At 54.4% G+C, this 21,867-nt stretch overlaps 3 protein-coding genes across 3 annotated transcripts; 1 reads left to right on the forward strand and 2 right to left on the reverse strand.

Moving 5' to 3' along the window:
* Positions 1-788: 788 nt before the first annotated feature.
* Positions 789-3,368, reverse strand: AYL99_05599 (hypothetical protein; the record flags this gene model as incomplete). The annotated part of the gene is made up of 5 exons (XM_018837111.1): positions 789-1,769; positions 1,817-2,068; positions 2,122-2,869; positions 2,937-3,044; positions 3,241-3,368. 5 exons carry the CDS (start codon positions 3,366-3,368, stop codon positions 789-791), a joined length of 2,217 nt encoding a protein of 738 aa, XP_018693964.1.
* Positions 3,369-13,307: 9,939 nt separating this feature from the next.
* AYL99_05600 (hypothetical protein) lies at positions 13,308-16,601 on the forward strand (the record flags this gene model as incomplete). Its single annotated transcript, XM_018837112.1, has 4 exons — positions 13,308-13,442; positions 13,506-14,072; positions 15,947-16,377; positions 16,430-16,601. The coding sequence occupies 4 exons, from the start codon at positions 13,308-13,310 to the stop codon at positions 16,599-16,601; spliced, it is 1,305 nt and encodes a 434-aa protein (XP_018693965.1).
* Positions 16,602-20,232: 3,631 nt separating this feature from the next.
* On the reverse strand, positions 20,233-20,772 carry AYL99_05601 (hypothetical protein; the record flags this gene model as incomplete). Its single annotated transcript, XM_018837113.1, has 1 exon — positions 20,233-20,772. One exon carries the CDS (start codon positions 20,770-20,772, stop codon positions 20,233-20,235), a length of 540 nt encoding a protein of 179 aa, XP_018693966.1.
* Positions 20,773-21,867: the final 1,095 nt, after the last annotated feature.

A 21,867-nucleotide genomic window follows, 5' to 3' on the forward strand; every position in this document is an offset into this window, starting at 1 on the left:
AGTATTCGGAGGCAATTTCGAGCCTGTCCAGGCCAGCGGCCAGGGCGGAGGCTTGTTCGGCAGACAGATTGGGATACAAGTCGCGTTCAATAGAGAATCTTTCAGTCTGTGAGGTCTGGGCTTCCTGATGGAAGGTAGGGCGAGGAGAGTGTAGGGAAGTGGTGAGGCGCGGGGTGGGAGGGGTCAGGAGAGGCGAAGGGCAGGAATCGCGGACGGCATGGAGAGGGGATCGCGCTATTGTCTCTGTTTATCGGCACGGGACGTCTCGCGGTGGTTTTCGCTGCCTGCTTGCTAGGAGTTTCAGGGATGATTCAGACAAGAAGAGGTTCAGGTCGACCTGGGACGGTGACTCGGCAGGCTGTGTTGACTCAGGAGCAGGGATAGGCCTACGGTGAGATTATACAGAGAGCAGTGGTCGCTGCCTTGCATGTGACGGCGTGCACAAGCCCGCGTGCTCAAGGGGAAAGTCGATCACAATTTCTTGTCTGTGGGATCATAAAGGAATGATAGGTAGACGATAGCTGGATATGAATTCCACGGCCGCACTTTTGACATGCGCCGGAAAGCGAAGTGGACAGTCGCTGTGAAGTCCAATCATGCCCAATCAGCCGCGACGCAGCGGGCTTGGCGCCAGGTCATGTGACTCGCCAGCAAGCCCCTTCTTTACCAAACGACGACTTGACAGGACTTGATACAGTAGATTGATCTGTGCATCCATCATGATAACATAAGATCGTTTGCTTAAGTATAAACCTCATCTGTGGGTGTCATGATCAGACTGCTAACCCTCAGAACAGCTCGTTCATAATCCTGGCAAATTCCGGCTCGTTTCCAAACGCATTGAATCCCTCTGCCATGCTGATCTCGCCGTTGGCGCCCACAAAGTTGAACGTGTCCGGTCCTGGGGTCGTAGCTCCATAGCCACCGGCCAGTTCGAATAGACTGGACAATTCATTCGTGATCTGCAGGGCATCATCCGGGCTAACTCCTAGCTCTTGCTGATTTTGGCCTTCGTTCGTCTGGTTCGAATGTGAGTTGATATACGGCTGGTAGTCGACTTTGTGTCCGGCAAGCCCAGCCATTGCCATTGCAGCATCTGAGTGGGCATCTTGCTCTGCGTCACTCATGCCGTTACCTCCGCGACCCAGAAGACCGATCTTGTCACCCATATCCTTCAGCCCCCGAACGGTCCGCCATAATCGCTTAGACACATGTGACTTGGTGCTGAAACCCTTGACAATCTCAATCGCAGCGTAGAACTCTTGCCTGGTCTGGGTGCAAAAGACAGCCGGAGCATGAGCCACCGAGAGGAAGAGTACAGCAAGCGCCTGGACCAGGAAGTAGTTGTACAGCACTTGCTGGGTCTTGTAGATATCAGACATCTGGTTGACTGCTGTCAAGGTGTTGATAGTGTCCTTGGCCACATCAATCACATTCTGAGCGTAATGCCGGTTCTCCATAATGCTGGTGGCGGAATGAAGGATGGGACGGTAGATGGAAATGCGTGCCTGATTCTTGCGCAGATACATCAGGAGTCGGAGCCGGCGCACTCCACGGCCGGGTATCTCATTCTCTCTGGCGAGATCTCGATTGTTGAACTGCAGTGAGTCGGGGAGCTGCGCATACCACTGCAGGATCTGGTAATCCAAAAATCCGATCTCGTCTTTCTTCGTGTTCTGTCCCGCCTCGTACGCCAGGTTGTGGTACCAGACCTTTGTGGCAATTTGGTTGTACTTGGTAATGTGTTTCAGATATGGATGACTCTCGTCCTGCCGCGGATCAATAAGGGACTTGAGATTGGATCGAGGTGACTTACTGGTTCGGGCAGTGCGGGATCAATGTCAGCATCTTGCAATGCAAATGGCATACCGGTGCCAAAGCTCCAACGCCGATCGAGCGCATAGACCGTCCAGAAGATACGGATGGCTTGCTGGTATTCAGCTTCGTTCGTAAACGATTTGAGCAATGAATCCTTTCTGTGGAGGCCCATCTCTATACACATGCGTGCTGCGATGCCAATGAACCGCCAGGCCTGTGCCTCTTCGTCCTTTTGGAAGTAGAACGTTGCCTGTCGATTGAGATCAGAACGTGTCGACTGAGGAATATATGGTTTTCTCTTACCGTCAGTACCGTCAAAACAACGGACTTGATATCAAGGGCGGTAACCAGCTTCAGATCTGTCGCCGGTTTTGCCGCCTCAAAGAATCGCTGGCCTAGTTCGCTACGACCGTGTCCTTCGACCGTCAACGTAATCGCAAGAACCATCTTTAAAACAGTGGTTTCCTCGTCATCGAATGTGTCTGCGCCTGGGAGGCTGGGTTGGCCCAGCCCAGTCCTGAGGGAGGCTGCAATGAACTTGTACAGCGAGTTTGCTTGCTTTAGTACCTTGTCGATGTCCACCACGGGGTACATGATGCCAATCTCCTCCTCATAAACTCGACACAAACGGACCACTTCAGAGTGGTCAACGAGCCACAGTGGGTCCTTGCTGGGATGAGGCGGGAGCATCATAATAGGTGAAGCTGCCCGGCTTCGATCGCGGGACATCATTCCATCATCCAGCGCATTATGTGTTATTCCCATGGTTTGCAGGGAAGACTTGGCCACATCCAATCCATACACTGTGCTTGTCGGGCCATGGAATTGAGGCAAGGCCCTGGGCTGGGCTCTTTTCGGCGAGATGAGGGGGGGGAGCGTTCGCGATGCCGACACGGACATTGAACGGTGCGAGCCATCGTGGGAGAATTGCGGATCGATGGGAGCCGAAAAAGCAATGTCAGACCTGCTTCGTAGCTCGTTCAGGCTGGCGTAGAGGTCATTGACCTGCTCTTGGAGGGCAGCGATGTGCTCCCGCATCTGGTTAAACTCCCTGCGCCAAGGTCAGTAAGGGAAGCAAGGTCAACTGCGTCTTTCAGCTGGTTCGAGGGAATACTTACGCAGAATCTTTGAGCGAGTTCGTGCAACAGTTCGGTGCATAGATGCACTCGAGATTCAGGTTGCCACATCTTTGACACGGAGTGTTCCCATTGCATTTTATTTTACGCCTGCAATTGTCCAACAGTGTCAGCCTCTGTTTCGACGGAGTGGGATTGGACGACCAAGGGGGGAACTCACCGCTTACACTCATTGCTGTTATATCAACAGAGCTCGAGTCAGTATACTCAATCATCGCATATGTCTTTACTATTATTTCCGCCGGGGTCCTACCACGCAATTGAAATATATCTGTTCCTTTTTGACCTCGTATGTGATTGTTTCTCCGGTGTTGGGTCAGCTTCGGCCTTGCGCTTCTCGCCGTGTCCATTGGATTGGGGAGGGGAGGCATCGGAACCAGTGCCAGTGCCAGTAGCAATGCTGGATGACACCATGATATTTTCGGGTTCTCGTCCTGTATACAACAGAGCCTCTCAAAAGGGTAGACAGGGCAGTGGATAGGCGTGGAGATATTTCCGCGATTGACGGTGAGGCGAGGCGGATGCAATGGTAAGAGAAGCGGAAATAAGAGAGAAAAGAGAGGGGGGAAAAGGTCGCAGCGCAGGCGGGAGGATGGAGAAACTGGAGGCAGGCAGCCGGAACGGATTAACCCCGCCGGAAAAACTCACTAGTTTCTGCGGGGAGAAGGCGGGGAGGAAACCTGTCGAGCTCTGCCATCACATATGTACCACCATTTCTATCACCTTGAGGACACAATTCATCCCTCAAACAATGTCACGACCGACTCTGACTACATACTCACCGTCTACCATCTCCCCGATCCTCAGTCTACCACAGTCTAATCCTCAACGGGCCGGCAGGAGTCAATATGTCCATCCACAGCTTGTTATGCCTCAGATCAAGGGACACCCACTCGTTGTTTCTTTCTCCAAGACGCTCTCAACAGATACTGTATCCTTCCTAGTTCTGGTCTCGGAGCATTAAGCCAAGGCAGCAATGCATTGGACCTATTTATCCCGACAACTCTTGCTCTCCTGATACACCAATCCTTGCTCTGTTGTGTTTCGCACTGAAGACTGTGTCAAGGCAACCTGGCCACGGCCATCCTCTTGCGACACTCGGTATTGTTATGTTGCGGCCTTACTTTCGTGACTGCTCCTGGAAGATTTTGGCGATCTGGCCTTCGTTTAATTGCAAACTCTTTGCAAAACCAATGACGACAGGCCGCACTCTTCAGGCGTTCCACGGAGACATTTATGTCCCCGGTGGTGACGTACCGGGGAGTACGATGCTCCGAGCATATCTACAGTATCCATTTTCCTTAGAATATTGCGACGACTGCATTTTAAGTTGCCGGCCAAAGAGGGCCTGAAAGCAAAGAACAGTTATTAGTGGCCTCTCAAGTCAAGCGTGTGAACGGCGAGGCAATGAGAGGAACGTTTGAGGGTGTGAAGGGAGACAGAAGTTTGGACTGACTGCCTTCAGGCTCTGCCTTCAGGCTCTGCCTTCAGGGTGACACTGTCACAACACCCTACCCCTATCCACCCACACTCTCAATACATTGTCCGTTGGTGGAAGTGTTGAGGAACATAGTTTGCTGGGATACGGTCTTGGGTGCATAGCTTCGTTCTGCCAATACACCGAAGCGAACAGAGCTCAGGGCAACCGCCTGGTAGCCCCTTTCCCATACTTGTCGAACAATGAGGCCGGTTGCGCTGGATTTCTACCAAGGAGCCTTTCGCAATCCACAGGAACGACAAGGGGCCTGTCGCTAGCCCATGTGAACGTTGGTGCCTGTGATATTTGCCGAGAGCAATGCCGACTTTCCTCTTTTGAGAAAACAGCCTCAGGCACGCATGCAGCCAGCACTCACACCTTCCTTGCAACCTATACCATGCTCGAGTTAGGTAAGGAATATTGGCACTCCTTATCAGTCGTTGCGTTTCAAACAGGGCGGTTACCTCCCCAGGGAAATCATTCTTGAGTTGGTTCCAAAACCCCTTTACCGAAATTGTTTCGGAGCTGCAGAGCGTTGAAGGTGGAAGGAAGTGCATGCAAGAGACAGCCAATGAAGATGGCCAGGCTGTAGATCGGGCCAAGTGCGTCGCAAGAACGGGTGAAGAACTATTGCCAAGTGGAAAGCCCGGATCCTGTGTCCTTCGGGGGAAGCTCAATACTTCTTTCCACCCCCTTTTCACTGCATCCGCACAGGAACGTGGAAGACATATGGCACAGCGTATCGCTCAGAAGGAAGGGTTCACACATTCGACGTTGCCACACCTGCCTGGAAGGAGTTCCTTTGCACACGAGACCGCGTTCTGGACCTACCAGTAACCCAAAGACAATTTGGCCTACAAGGGGCTGCTCGACACGCCTGGACCTCAGGCGCGACAAGAATGTGTCTGGCCGGTGGCAAAATTGGCCACTTCATCAAAGTAATTGACCCATTGCAGCAATGGCTTGAGCGCCTGGCATACATGTGCCAGGCAGACCTGCTGCAATTCACAGCTTTCTTTGCCCTCCAGTTCGCGACAACCGGCACATACCGTTGTTGAAATCTCTCGATCGTCGGAACCCGGGACATTGATCCCCATCGCATGGCGTGTTTGGAGTCCTGCAGGTCCTGTATCGGTTGTGAACCAGCCCATCCATGGCGTCCAGAAAACAGGGAGGCCTCTGCGTCTAGGGAGGATCGTCGAGAACATTCGAACGCACCATTTCGTTGTTCCCCGTCCATGCATCAAGGGAAGCGAATGCGTTTCTCCGTCTAAGGGGTTCGGGAGCCAACCAAAACGCCCAGCGTTGGCACCCACCCGCTCTGCATACAGACGGACATGTGCAATGGAGGGGGGATCCTTGACAGGACGAACAAGCAGGATGCCTGCAACGGCCGCACCCAAACAGTTGGAGTCATTGGAGACAGCACCGCCAATACATTCCGACGGGCTGACATAAGGCCGGGAACGAGGATGGTAGGACTTTTGCTGATCACTAAATTGCTCGCCCTTCCGCAGGGCTTAAGGGTTGGGGTTTTCCTTGGAGAGTGATCAACCGCGCATTGCGTTTCGAAGGATCATTTCAGATATGACACGGGAGTTTGGGCCCCGAGTCAACCAGAGCGTGCGCCCCAGACCCCGTTCTAGCCCTACGGCCAGCTCCCCCCTTGCCCTTTTCTCGACTGGCACGGTCCCATTTACGCAGGATGACAACGGTACCTTTTCGAGCGCCTAGGTCTGGGGGGGTTATTGCCTCTTTAACAGAGAGGGGCCGCTGCTCTCACTGGCAACCCTTCCACCTTCGACGATTATGTCAGAGTCTCTCCCAATCAGAGGTAGGTTTCAATTACGCCCGTAGGGCGAACTTTCAAGGGGGCCAAAATGCGATGATTGGCGTGTCGTCACGGCAATTGATCACTCATAAAGATTGACAGATGGGGATAGGTAATCCTGTGCTAAGTGGCAATCACCTTTGGACCAGAAGGAGCAAAGAGGGTGTAGCAGATGCTTTCGTGGCAGATCTACAGTGCCGACACGAGACGTTGAAGGCGCAAGTGAACGGGGGAAAGTGAGACTTTACACACACCTCTCGGAACTAGACAAATGATCGAACGAGGGCCGGGATATTCCTTCGAAAGCAACATCCACCGTGTACCTCGTACAGGGTCAGGAATGAATGATCGGGCGATGTTGGAGGGAAATGGAGGACCCGTAAGTTTTCAGCCTCTGAAGGGGGGCTTGTCTGAGGCTTTTTGGCCTGCCCACAGTTATGATGAGTTGACAGAAACCACGAAAGTCAAATGGCGATCATCATAGGGGACTCGGACTCGGTAAGTGGTCGATGGACAAATTTACTGTCCGTATTCCAAATGCCGGTGAGTGTCGCCTCTCCCGCCCTCCCGATAACGCCGACCTCGAAGCTTCGGGGACGAAGAGCAGGAAACCAAGAAATGGGGGCAAAGAAGAGACTGGTTCAGTCAGGTGCAGAGCAAGGCACGGAGAAGAACAAGATCGAAAGGCAAGGGGCCAGATGTTGAGCAACAACTGCCGCCTGCCGTTTAATTCTCGCAACGAGATCAAATTTCGGCGATCATCACGAAAAACCCGCCGCCCCTTAATTATATTCAAATATCAAATACTTAGAGCAGCCGGCGCACCAGGGCCGTTTATCTGGACCATGTTTCGTCGCCCGCATGCCGGGGGAAGCCACAGATCAGCCCAAGCAAGTACGGGGCAGACGCACATCCCAGACAAGTTTCGAATCGGGGCCGGGGATTAATTATCGAGCTTCTGGAAGCTACGCCAAACCAAATGTGCACCCAAGATCCCCGACGGCAAACAAGGGCTAGACGGGCGGCGACGACTACGAGGTACAACTGCACCCACTGGACCTACACACTCACGACCGCGACCACGGCCACCGCGCTCTCCCTGTGCAAACTCTCGAGCTGCAGCAGTAGCTACTCATGTGTACGGTATGTAGCTAAAATCCACGGCCCTACGGCGAAGTTGAAACGCCCCCTGAATTCCTCCAGCCTGGTAGCAATACAGGGAGTGGTGCCAGGTAGCACGGACACCATGGGAAGAGGGGCCGGCACCAAAAGAAAAGAAGGGTAAACCTTGGAGTATTCCATCTTAACACCACTTGCCGACTACTCACTACGACAACGAGTAAAACCAACCAACCTACCTCGTACTGTCGTAAACGAGTTCCCTGAGTGCGTGCAGCGATATTAACGAGTACTACCTACCCACCCACTATCTACTAGGTATCTACATACCTGTCTACCACGGCCCTACGAACGAAGTTTGTTTACCGTCGTTAGGGCCCCAAACGAGACGTGACTACTCTTCTTGGGGCGGAAGAGCCCTGGCGAAGCGAGCTTTTGGTTCCAGTGATATGGAAACACTCATCTCATCCCAGCCCAGTCCAGCCCAATTCATACCACATCCCTCCCTACCGACAGGACGAGACGGAGCCGCGAAAGCCACTCACACGCCCTCCCACTCAACCCAACTAACCAAAACTAGGTAGGTACGAGCAGGGTGCGTACTTTAGTGCCGCAGCGGAAAATTCGAGCTGGGATTGGCGGATGCCTTGCCCTCCCACACAAGCCACACGGATGGTGGAGGAACCGTCCAGGAAGGGTATTTGAGGCGTGAGCGAGAGAGTAACAAGGGAGGGGGCCCTAAAGGCCGTAACGAACGCGCAAGACGGATGAGGGGAGAAAGAGCATGGGCGGACCCCGTGGAACGAATCAGACAGGGGCCTCCGTGGTAAGCGAAGCAAGTCATGTCCTGGGTGTGGATCTGGAGGTGTAGGGCGTTGGACAAGGGGGGATCGAAAGCCTCCAATAACTTCGGCACTTCTGCCGGGAAATCGTGTATCCTCTAGCTCGTGTCCTGCACCTGAACTAACTTGGGGGCCGGTATAGATTGGTAGGGGACAGCAATAGATGTGGGACAGGCGGGGCACGCTTATGAACGAGCCAATGGCAATATCCATGCCTGCTACCAAAAGAGGTTTGGCGCTGGCTGTCAAGGGTGTCTCACGCTAGGGTGATCCCCTCGACCAGTCGAGGTACTAGCCAGTGGAACGTTTTGTGCGTATTGGTACCGTAACAAGCTTCTTCGTTCTGCTTCTGGAAAGTCTCCAAAGCACCCAGTCGCACGACAAAGGGTCTACCTCAAACTTTACGTCTCTACTGAAGCGTCTCGGACAGATTTGAGGAGTAATTTCGCCCTCACAACAACAAGTTTCGGGGATATACGAGAGGTTGTGGCCGTGCAAAATCCCTCGCGCTGAAGGATACCTTCAGGGTATGGTGCAGAAAGCTGGGCGACTGCTTTGCTCAATGATTGGTGGTTGAGCTTAACGGCTGGTAACCTGATCGCTGCAGCGGTGCCAGGGATGCCACAGAAGGATCGACACGACACCTACCTGGGACGTCCTTTATTTTTGGTTTCCTTTGTCAGCCATTCACGAAGGCGATGCAGGGTGGGCGATCGTTGCGTTGGCGCTCGCACTAGGTCAAGTGCTAATCGCTGCGGGAGCCCCGTGGCGCTGCACCGCTGGTTGACCGCTGGCTACAGTCACGCTACAGACGCTTGAGGCGTAGTTAGACTCGCCCCCGAATACCGTAAATAGCTTGGCGTCACGATAGAACCTGGTTCAAACAGTAATGATCCTTCGAACTGTTTTCGGTACTGGGTCACCCCTTAAGGCTGACGGGATATTCATGCTCTGATTGGCGGACAACGAGATATCAGCGACGGAGTCTCGTTGCTCAATGTGGAAGTCGGGATGGGGGGCGGTGGGCTCAGGACCATGTTGCTGCTTAATTAATTATGCGTCTGCCAGGGCCAATGGCCGTTTGTCTCTGGAACGTTGGTCTGACGCCGTTTCTCATGCTCATACCTCCTGAGACCTTTAGCTTGGTCGACTGCACTGGCAGTTCGATGGAAACAGCGTCCTGCACCAGTTCAAGCACCCTTATTAATACCGTGCATGAACGGCCGACAGATTAAGCGCGCCGTGTACCGTTTGTAGTTTCGCAGCTTCGTTTCAAGTTGTATGACCAACATCTCGTTCAGGTGCGCGCCGCTCTTGTTGGTACATTGCTGCTTTGAACCGAACGCCTGGCCACCTGCCCATAGCTCCAGAGGATGACACAGCACCTTTTCGAGACTCCACATCTCTGACCACCTCATTCTGAAGGTTGAGGGCTCCATTGTTTACCTTATTCCAGCCGCACTGCCATGTAACGTTGTAGAATCTGGAGAATGTCCTTTTGATGAGGCCATACAACCTTGACCCCACAGCTGAGCAGCTACAGAACGGTCCCGGTACCACCTCCCTGGAAACCAATGACAGTGGAGCTCTCGCAGAGAGTGTTTTCTGATTCAGGCAGGTCGGTATTTTAGGGCTGAGATGGATTCGTCGGCCTATCTTATTGGTACCCATCACGGTCATCCGAACGTCGGCATGGCCCAAACGAGCAGGAACGCCTGGTCATGAGCTGCGGTTCCGGCTGAGAAGCTCGGTATTGGGTTGGCTCTCTGTGGCTTATTGAGAATACTTCGTGTGTTGGTTCATGTTTGTCCCATGCCAGGACGGTGACCCCCAGAACGCCGCCGGCGATCCAGTTCATAGCGGCCGTATTTCGTGCCCGGGGGAACATGATCCAGCATGCTAAAGTTGAGTAGCCCGGCGGGAAACTCTCTCTGGAATATTTCAAATAACCTCCTCTAGCAGATGGGGCGCAGCCACGCTGTAAATGGCAACCACTGCCACAGGTTAAATGCCGGGGAATATAGCTCGTACGTCGTAAATCCAAAGAAAGGATGAAACTGTGGTGGCTGGGGATGGCGTCCAGAGCTAGTCGGCACATCTCCTCATGGCTGGGACCGGCGGGAAATTAGGAGGCCAACTTACCTAATGATGCGTGGATCTTCGTTTCTCAGATATCAAATACATGCTGTGAGGTCATGTTGGGTGCATGCCACAGACGAACATGGTGACTGTCGGGTAGCCTGAAAATGGAGCTTTCGAATGAAAGGGGAAGTTTGTAGAGAAAGAGGTAGTGGCGACCAAGGCCCACCAGCCCTGAATGGAGCAGGCCCAGTCGATACCTCTCGACATGAGGGGAATACGACGCCTGAGCCTTCAACTAAGATACTCGTCCTGTTTGAGCGGCGGGCGGCCATACAGTTGGTGGACAGTTCTGGTGGCAATCTCTGCTGAATGATCAAAAAATAAGGGACGGAAACAAGCACCAGACAGTGACACGACGACCCTTGGAACTACGCCATTAATCATCAGGCCAGGCAACCCTGGGGAAAGCCTATTTGACAATTCGTCTCGTCGACTGAGGCAATTATGTCATTGCCAACGCTTGTAGCTGGTGCTATTGTGCGAGTCGACTGCATTTTCCGTAAACTGCGTGCACAAAGACAGGGTTTCCGGACGCCCGTTGTTGCAGTTCGAGAATTGTGCATTGGAGATCCGGGATCGCCCTCGGTGGTTTGGAGCATCAATTTCATTTGGAGCATCGAATTCAATACCCAGATAGTAATCGTCACCCCGTCATCCAAGGGTGTGCCCGGCACTGCGGCTTTTGCCGGCAATTAATGGCCACCGCGCACATCTGCGCTGCGGGTTTCGAGGCGACTGCCAGAAACAGCAGACCCGCTCGAAAGAACTGCTGAAGTGCTGTATAGCCGCAGGGCAAGCAGATGGTGTTCGGAGTACTGGCTATTACCGTGGTAGAGTCTATGCCTGATAGGAATGGGTATTTGCGGCTAATGCTAACAATAATTTAGTCAGCCCAGCAGGATAGGTTTTGGGTATGCTTCGCGCTCCCTCCGTGTCTGGTCTCGTATCTCGTTCATGGGAGGGGGGGGACAACACGTCGTGGGGGCCATAGGGCCAAGGCACACGTACAGCACAGAAACAGGTAGGAGGCATCACGGTAGTAGGTGATTTCTGGAATAGACATGGGTATGAACCAAGGGCCGGGGGGCCCTTTCTCTCTGGTGGTTGTAGTGCTCAAGTCGAAATGGCCTGCCAGATTGGCAGGGCGGTTACCATCCCAGTACGTATCAAGAGGGATATTGCCCAATTCGTCCAAAATGCGGCCGCCAAGCTCGTTCTTTAGTATGTGTAGCGGGGCCCTCGTGGGCGTAGGCGAATGGGGGAGAGACCAAACAGGTAAGGGCTGCAAGGGCTTGGATTCGCTTTCGTAGGGTACGTACGGTAGGCTGGCCGCGGGGGGGGCAGGTTGTTTTGGTAGCCGACCGCGGCACAACCAGATGGTAGGGCCCAGGCAAGGCAGGATGAAACGAGAAGAGGAAACGAGAGGCGACCGAAATCACAGGGCGGAGTATGAGCGGGAGGATTAGGGGAGGTATGTTCGAGAGTATCAGTTCGTGTTGGTGTGGTGGAGGGGGTGGTGAGAGGGGGTGGGAGATTTGAGGACACAGGAGCTATGAAAGAGAGAGCGCAGTTGGTCACGGGTGGAGGACGAGCAAGTTGCGGGAATGACCATGAATGGCAGGTCACGAAATCGGTACGGGCGGTGGGCAGTGGGCAGGTACGGGAGGCCGGGTCATCAGTGAGCTGTGCTCGTAAAGTGGTGGGCTAAAGAGCTCTCGTGGGCAGGCTGTCGTACCCCGTTAGCCAGGCGGCGGTAGTGCTGGTTGCTGGGTGCAGGTTTTTGCTTGGGGCTTCCCTAGGGCTCCGCGTTTCCGCAGGGCCCTTTTGGTGATTACCTATTATTCTCTGCGTGAGTTGTCGTATCCTCGGGGGGCCCTTGGGCACTGGGGGGGGTGGGAAGGGCAAGAGGGGGCCCAGCTAAAGTGCCCAGTAAACTCAATGCTCAGTGCCCAGTGTCCACCAGGGACCGCCCACTAGCCACTGATCACCCAAACAAAGAGCGGACGGACAGTGTCGGGAGCGACGAAGTGGCCGCTCGCTGCCTGAGCGCAGACCGACTTTCGCTATTCAGAGCAGCAAGGCCCTAACCCACAAGCGGCTAGGTGGGTTGCAGGGGCGCAGCAGCTCCGACGTTGCACTTCTGCTGTTTCTTCCCAAAATTCATCCTTCCATCACTATTTCCGTCTCCTCCCGCCTCCTCGTTCGTCCGCAGCCCTGTCCACCGCGTCCACTTCTCGCTCTTCCTCTCCTCTTCCACCAGCGTGGGCCGCGCTATCCACACCCTGGTCAGGACCGCCGCAGTATCCCTGCCACCTCCCGGGGCGGTCAAACATCCTGGCATTCTGCTCGCACCTCCATCTCCTCCCTCACCCCTGTCGTCCCGCGTCGCCGCCTCGCAGGGCCAGGGCTTGGTGGGCGGGCCTGGAATTGTCATGGGTTGGACACCATCAAGCAGGCACGAAAGGGAACCAGGGCATTTGATCGCACTCTAACTTGGACAAGCAGCACAGCAACATGTGGCTCCAACGCCTTCGAGAGTGGAGCGAGACGCACGCACCCCCGGTTGAACTTTTGCGTCCTTGAGCAGTCCTTGTGCCTCCGATCCCCTGCTGCCACCCACTATCCTCCATTCAGGCATAGCGGTAATTTATGTTATATCGCAGGGGACCTGGTTTTGGGGCGTCCCATGCACCCGTCGTGCCTGCTGGCCATACATATGACTGACTAGTTTCCCTGATCACAACGAAACTATTAAGACCACGAACACACCCTCACCTTGCAGCTGGATCTTCTTCCTTCTTGCCCAATATCAAACCTCGAGAGACTCGATCCATCACTCTGCCTCACACCAGCCTCCATCATTGTCCTTGCTCGTCCATACGTACATACTCCCCTCACCCATAATGCATCGGAGTCAAAGCTACTCCTACCCTCAAGCCACCATGGCCGGCCATTCCAGATATGCGTCCACCCACGCCAGCAGCTCTGCCTTCAGCGCATCTGCAAATCCCAATGAGGACTGGACCAAGATCTCCGACCTTGCGGAGAGACGACGCATCCAGAACCGGATTGCTCAGGTAAATACCATTCTTTTTTTATTGGCGGTCTTGACCATCCATATCCCTGACACACGGCCATAGCGAAACTACCGTAAGAAGCTCAAGAGAAGACTCGAAGACTTGGAGCGCCGGGCTGGATCGTCTTCTGCCTCGCCGGAACAACAGCATTCGGAACTGGCTACCCCTCCGGTCAAAGAGACTTCCCAGAAGCAAACTCAGTCCATGGCCCGCCAGCCATCGAGATCAAGTGTGTCCCACGAGATCCCGAGAGCATCGCCAGAGCTTTTACCTCTGGATGACCATTCATCACTCTTTGACACTCCGGCTGGACGTCATCTTTCGATTCACTCACAACCGGCGTTCACCTTTTCGTCGTACCCACCGACCACAGCATATCTCCACTATGAGCACCAACAACACCCCGCCTTTGACAACCACGCCAACTACTACTCGAGTTACCAATATCCCGTCGAGGTGACATCGTCGAGTCTGCCGCCGACGTTGCCCACCATGCTACCCTCGGCGTACGGGAAGCAGGACCAGCTGTTTGGCGACGACGACCTGTTAAGTCCCTTCAGCATGAACTATGCCTCACTGGCCGGTCTGGAAATGCCATCAAACCATGCCTACTCAGGCGCCAATTCACATGTAAATCCCACCACTTTCTTCTCCCGTTCATATTCCAGCCCACACATCTGAGCAGCGCCAAAAGAAACCTCTCGGGCGGCTCAGATCCAAAATAAAAAAAACCCACCGGCTGCCACGTTACCAATTGCCCAGCTCAAATGCTGACTTCCTCTGGCTAGACACCACCGTTGACTGATCCATACTCGATGGATTCGGCCCACAACTCGCCCAACTACTTTGACGTCCCGCTCACGCCCGTGTCAAGGACAGCGAGCCCAAACATTCACTTGTTCGACATCAGCTGCAATTGAAGGCCATGTCCTTCTTATTTTGACGACCAGCAACTACCGCTCATTGCCGTCCTTGCGGGCGCCATGGCAGGCGCCACATAATTGACACGACGGCTTCTACGACCAGTGGCTCTTTGTTTGTTTTTTGAACGGCGTCCGGGTCATGGGTGGAGAGCGACCATTGCATTTTGGACTACGGATTGTGTGTTATGATTCACCTGGCTCAACGCCCGATTTACCGAAAAAGGTTTGTTTTTTAGACTCGTACGGGAAGTCCTTCAATGGGCAGGAAAGGGGGGAAGGTGGGGAGGGAACGGAGGGTTGTGACCATGCAAGCTGCCAAAAGCCAGCTCTTGGGAAGGAAGAGGTGTTCTGGATACCACGTGTAGCCATACCAGCAAAAGGTACAGGGGGCAACCAGCGGTGGACTTGCTGCGTGGAAGAGTTATCAGTCGCCGATACCGACAGGGGCTCAGCAGCCCGATTCGGGAATTCAAACAGTTTTAGTTTGAGGAATATATTGGTGACCACCAAGCACATGTGTTTTCGGCCTTTCGGTGATTGAGGTGAAATGTGACTCTGTGCCGTGTAGATTGACGCCGAGAGGCGCTGAGAGGCCAGGCGGGGGGATACAGTTGCGGTGGCCCAGTGGGTGCAACGGGGCCTTGCATTTCAGCCCTGCCAGCTGAACATGGCAAGTGAACAGGGCGGCCTGTTAGATTCCAGGAGGGAGAAGCGTAGGCGAGGAGGAAGGCGGTAGGAAGCAGCAGAGAACGGCGACCAGCAGTTGAACTACGAAACTACCAGCCGCAACTCCTGTGCGCCATTTCTGCATGTGGTTTAGCCACGTCCGAGCAACACCTCGAGTTCGCCGAATAATTAATCGAAATCATGGCAGCACCACGGCCTTCCTGAGCTGGCTCGGCGACCATCGCAGAAGTCGGTGTACGGGGTATCTTTCTGGGTATCTTCAAACAAGAGACTTTGATTGCCATTCCACCCACTGTCGAATCCCGACCCCCTCGTGGCAAGCCGCGCGCCGTTGAGGAGGTCTAGAATTGAGATTGTTGTGGCCAGGGAACAGGGGATCCAGGGGACCAAGGACCCCTCGAATCCTTCGCTGCCCGTGTTGCCGGATTGCGTCTTGGGCCTTGACTCTTGGGAGCAAATCGCCCTCATGGAACCGCTAAGCCCGCGTCGAGTGCTTTTTGGAATGAATATGTAAGCAGTTGTTATTTTCGACTCGTGGGCGAGCAGTGCCACTTTTCCCCCTTTGTAATATCATTTTGCCCTGTGGCGTTGCGCCATCGCTTGCACCAATTAGGAAAGGGAGACGTGCTAATAATTCTATGGCCGTTGGGCCGTTTGGAGGAAACCTAGGGGTTGGCATCTCAATCAATGGACCTCCAGCGACGACAGGGTGCGAGGCGGTAAATCACAGGTATGTACCGAGTACGCCTCCGACGGCCACGGCCGTTGAAAGATCGCCACGGCCACTGTCCCATTGTCCAGGTTTGCTCGTACGAGGACACGGCAGGACGAAGTGGCTCTGGAGCGGCGGCGAGAAAAAGGTTTGCAAGCTCACATGGGTAATTCTTTTGACAGTCCTATCTGGAAAGTCGTGGCACGGCCGCCTGTTTCCATGGCACGCTCGACTTCACTGCTCTGGGCGGGGCAGGCTTTGCCTCCCAGCGGACTGTGGGCGAGGACCAACACTGGGACTTGAGTGCCTTTGCAGGCCTCGAGGTCTCGATCGATCCATTGCAGTCTGACGACAAGCTCTACACGCTGATCCTCAAGGACCACATTCTTCCTCCCAATGCCAGCAACGGCCGTGAGCAGGCCACGATCTCGTGGGAGTATGACTTCTCAACATCCCAGTGCCGCCCCAAGATCGACAGCCCTACTGCCTCGTCTTGCCAGTCTGTCTTCATCCCATGGGGCCACTTGAAACCCACATACCGTGGCAAACGAACCAGCGCACCCAACGGCCTGGACTTGGGCGACATCAGGAGGGTCAGCATCATGATCAGGAGGTTTGATGGTTGGTCCGCTTGAATTATTCGTAAGAGCTGACAGATTGGCAAGCTTCTTTGGATCACAGCACGGGGATTTCCACTTGCACGTCCTGTCCATCATTGCGGCCTCGACCGCAAAGACCGCAGAGACGCCGACAGCTGTGGCGGGCGGCGGCCACCAAGAACCCCCCATCGCCACCAGTGTTCCTGTATCTGGAAATGAGAGAAGAGAGGGATGTTAGTATCCCTGGGCAGGCGACATTGGGGCTCAAAAACGAGCAACTTGTGCTCGTGTCGCCCCAGAGTTCGTGGGAACGTTGACCCAGGAGAATCACTGTTGGCCATCGGTCGATTTCCCCCAGAGCCAGCACACGCTCACGCTCGGTCAGCGGCGGTCTCAACAGAACCGTCCATGATCGCCCCCCACCTGGTGACCACCATCAACCAACTCCTGAGGCCCTGCCAGCAACGGCGCTATTGTCATGGCCAAAGCAGCGTTGTCATTCGTCCGCCTGCCAATGGGGGAGTGCTGAAGCTCGTTCTCCTCGTCGTTGCGAAGACCCGGTTCCTTGGCTGAGTAAGGTCATCATCTCCACCGTCTGTCCGAACAAAAGGACATATCCGCATTCAGATTATTAGGACTATGGGTATGAGCCTGGTGTATATCCCCTTTACCAACTCAGCCCAAGTGGGCAAGAATAGAGGGCACCATCCGGCTTGACGTTACATGCGCACTTCAGCCTTTGTCCCAGAGCTATGGACGGCTCGCTCTTCGTTGCCGAGAATGGTAATTCTCACAGGACGCCAATAGGCTGACATAGCCCGCTTGGCGCAGCCCTACCGTAAACGCGGTATAGGCGCACGCCTGATATTCAGTGGACTTTACGAACAGCGTGCTGCGCAGAGTGTTGGCGTAACGTTTGGTTCTGCTCAATATGACGCACTAGGCGGCCACAAACATGCCTCGTCGCAACATCCACAAGAGGAAATCTTGCAGCGATGTGGGCTCGAGTCCGTAGCCATGGTACGTTTACTTATCTCCGCCAAGTGGCCGTGGAGAGGGGAATTACCTGGTCCGGAGGCAGCAAGTGAGAATACGCATGTAAATGCCTCATAAGGCTCTCGGCGTTTGCGTCCCAGGGGCCGGAGAAGAAGGATCGATACGGTGTGTTCAACTAGCCATGGCATGCACGATGCTTCATCCTCAACCAGGAATCCACTCGAGGAAGCCGGTGAAGCCAACTGACCACACATCCAAAACCCGCCCTGACTAAACCTGTGCAGCAAGCATATCACCACGAGGCTTTTGGGTATGAGACAGACGAAGTTCGTTGGATAGACCTCTAGACGACGGGCATAACTTGCAGAGTGAGCAAGGCTAGGCTACATTCCGGGCAGCGTCTATGCTTAGGCGACGAGCAAGCACCGCACCGCGACATAGGCCTGTATAATTACCAGACGATACAATACCAATCTAGCAGGGGTCCCGGTCACGCGTCTGGCCGGCTTGAACGGTCACGCTTGTGTTCTACGATCTTTGGGGGCCGATTCTGCATGAGCGAGCAGCACGAGAACCTCGGCAGCTCCATGCTGCTACACCTGGGCCAGGTTGCCATACGTTCGGGGTGTTCACTAAGTCCACGGGACGGACACGGTGCATTTGATGCTGCCGAACCCAGCCCCAAGGGTACTTCGGCCGACAGATCTCTGTGGACGCGGATCGATCACGAGCTTCGCAGGGTTGAATATTGCGAAGCCGAAGAGGCCGACGAGCGTTCTTCACCTGGTTGAGGTATCGTTGCGAGACAACATAACCGGGGTTGCATAATCGGCTTGCTAATTGCGCTGCGCCGAGCCCTGATGGTGCGTTGCGCACATTGTGCACGACGCCAAAGTCAACCGTATGCAGGCCTGATTGTTCATCATTCTTCAGGATCCAAGACCCAGAACACGCAACGCGCCCTTTACGCACTTCTCGTGTGGGAATTTGGAAACATTCGTCCCTGTTTGTGGAGAGGGGACAACGTCATGGACACGGGAGGCCGCATACCATTCGTACCACACCGCGAACTGACTCGACGACGACGCCACGCAATAAGGTCGCTAGACTCTCCATGGCAATTATTGCTACCCTTGGGTTGATTGGAAGAATGAATCAATACGGGAGCCTAGAATGTCCATTCGCTCACGGAGCCGCAGAGACAGAAGAACAAGTGTTCTGGGCAAAGTGACCTAGGTTGCATTCTCGCTCAAGCAGCATTTGTCACCTAGCGCCGAGACTACTTTAACCTGTTTCTACGGAGTATTCTATTTCATCACGCCCAGGCGAAACGGCGGCTGCGGCGCGAACAATGAGCCACCGTGGGCTAGAGAGAAGCCCCCAGGGACCCGCCATGCATCTTCCCTTTTCGAGCAGCATCGGGAAAATCACGTGTGAAGCAAAGGGTCCTCAGAGGCAGCGAGAGGGGCGGTGGAGCAGTAATCAAAGGTTCAAGGGCAGCTCAAAGGTGAATCTCGGAGAGGCGCCTGAGGACTGTCCTAACCACTGACGCCCCCTCAGCCCACTTCCTTTTCTGAACGAAGGGCTTGCGGCTTCTCGGAGAGCCCCACGCATGATCAGTGGTCCTTTGGGATTCGCTTCACCCACCGTGAATCTCCCTTTTGGGCAGGTATCATCACTGTAAGGAAGCCTGGCGGGAGCCCCCGCCCCTTTAGAGGCGACGGTTCAGGCGCATCTCGACATCAAATTCCCCTCTTCTCCGTTTTGGAGCTAGAGCGGATATGTGCTCAAGAAGCAAGCACGAGAGGAGAAGAGAGAAGTGCTCGTAACAGACCAACCAAAAGCATGCCGAAACCGAATACACGTACTGCCGTACTAAGGATGTGGGACCCATACGAGGACGAAGCCCACCGCACAAAGAGAGAGTGACCACGGGCGTTTAATGGCGTATGCACTTGTGTCGCAATCACCCTCCCCAGGCGAAACTCTCCAGGGGGAGCCCAGCCTATTCCCCAAAACAGGGCTCCATCCTTCTTCCACAGCAACCGCCAATGAGTGGCAGACTTGACCGGAGGTGCTGCTCGTTGTCCCAACCAGCTTGGCGGGTTGCTCAAGCATCTGACGTGTGCACTATGAATGGACGTCCTCACACAAAGACCGGCCAAACATATAGGCAAAGTCGCCCTAACAGGCACCAGATTCGTTTGACTCAGCAGAAACTCTCAGGTTACCTCGCTCCTTTATCTTGAGCGTTTGGCAAAAATTTTACAATGTCTTTTTCTCTACAAAGAATGCCATGCACCACAACTGCCTCAAAGGGAATCTGCTCAGTCTTTTTTTGCAAGTGCCGAAGCTTGAAACACGGGAACCCACCCCTCCCTTGTGCACGGACGCCGCTACCTTCCGGAATCCACGGCTTTTCGCGGTGCTGGGCACGCAGAGCAAATAAAACCTCCAGGGATTCCCCGAGAGGAGAATAAATGGCTGGAGGTGTGCCGCCTGATCCCTGAGCCCTCCAATTAATGGCCGAGGACCAAGACCTTGACCCAGTTGTTGGAACGCCCGTCTGGCGAGACCACGTCACGGGGGGGGGAAAAAGGAAGCCTGGGAGATCGTTCGCTCTTCGTAAGTCGATTGGATTGTGAAAAAACATACGTGACAGAGCTTCGCAACTCGCGCCTTTACCGGCACGAAATGTCCAAGAAAGCGACTCCGAAATCCGAGACCGAAGAGACCGACGGGGAGATCCATTGGGGTCGCCATTGGACTAGCTTTTCCGGCATAAAGCAGCAATGGACCATGATAAAAAGAGGTCAAGTTGATATCCATTCCCCGGGATGCCCCGGCTCTTCAAGGTTAGGGGAACCCAGGGCCTAGAGCGTCGGCCCCCTTCGCAACTCTGTTCCGTGGGATTTCTTGGATAAAACCATCATGGATCGATTTACATTGTGCGTATTCGACTGGCTTTTTCCCGGCTTCCCGATGCGTTGCAACGACCAGGACGACTCGTCCTGCATAAATGACTCGTCGATACGTGGTCTGGTGCCTTCGGCTCGAAGACTGTCTCTCAGTCCCGGATCGCACATCGCGCACAGAACAAATTGCTTGGAAATGGCTGGCCGGAAATATGAAGAGCCACTCGCACAGCAGAACCCGGAGTCATTGGCTCTCCCTGCCTTCGACGCCTTGGCTTCCACTCGTACCGAAGCCTTGGTGTGTCCCTTAGCCTCTGCCAGTTGCGGACTCTCAATCATGGCCAGCCAAGGGCCAACCTGTTCAACCTTTTTTCTTCTTCTTCCGGCGCCCAACTGCCCTTGGCCGTAACAGCTCCCCCACTGGTTGGCGAACCAGATGGCTGCGTTGTCGTCGTGCAGATCCCCTCGGTGCTTTTCGTCCTGTGCATTGTCTGTCATAGCTGAAAAACGCCAACATCGTTTATGCACAAGCTCTGGCCATAGTCCGAAGTCTATGCCTAAACCAGCAAGTTCAAGCCTTGGAAAGTGCCACGGCACCGCCTGATCCGACATGGATTCCCCCCGCCCAAGGCCTCTTCAGCTCCCCAGTTCTGCGGTGACGTTGGCCAACACGGTGGGAACTCTAGCTTCAACCTGGAATTACGGTTTGAATTACATGGCAAGACCTGTGTAGCTGGCTTAACACCACGCTAATGGGCAGGCCGGCGACTGAGCGATCGACTTGTGCCGCTAACAAGTTTTAGAGGTTCTGTGGATTTCAAATATCTCAAATACAGGCTCGACGGAAGATGCCAGAGGGCATGCGAGCTGGCATGCACCAAGAACCCAAAGGGGCATGTGGGTGGCAGGCATATGCACCTGGATCGAATCGTCTTCTAAAAATCTAGGGCAAGCACAGCTGCGATTACAGACCAACAACAGTCCGGATGATCTACTAAGGCATTTCCGACGTTTACTGATCCTTCCGCTTGCTGAGTTACGCGATCTTTGCTTCTATAATCCCCCCGACTTTTTGAGGCTGCCTGCCGTACTCGTAGGACGAGAGTCGGTTTTCATCGTATTGGCATGCAACCAACACTTGCCCAATTCTTCCAGCGGTGCCGAGATCGAATCCCAAAGCAGCATTTCGACCCCTAGTCCGAAATCTATCTGCTGGGCTTCCCGCAAGGGCGCCGGCTAGCGTTACATCATGACATCGGCGAGTGGTCTGCTTCGCGTGGCCGATACCAAACGTCTTGTTCTAGTGTTGTCACAGTACATCGGTCATGATTTCATCGATGGAAATTGGCGGCGTCTCCGGGAAGAGAAAATCGTGACTCCCGAAATAGGGAAGTATCTGGCCTTGCGGGCTTGAAAGTCGATTACTGCGTCTCCTCCCCCCAACGACTGGCGTCTTCACTGAGGCAGGCAGGCAGGCAGGCAGTCTGTTCGGCGCATGCCGCGGGCTAATGTTGCATTCCGAGCCCTGCAGAAGCTGAGCAGTATTCTTGTTGCTTGCTGATGATCTCATCGAGTCCAAGGGCCATGGGCTCG

Source organism: Fonsecaea erecta, assembly GCF_001651985.1.
Source record: "Fonsecaea erecta strain CBS 125763 chromosome Unknown Scaff4, whole genome shotgun sequence".
In the NCBI taxonomy this organism is placed as follows: domain Eukaryota; kingdom Fungi; phylum Ascomycota; class Eurotiomycetes; order Chaetothyriales; family Herpotrichiellaceae; genus Fonsecaea; species Fonsecaea erecta.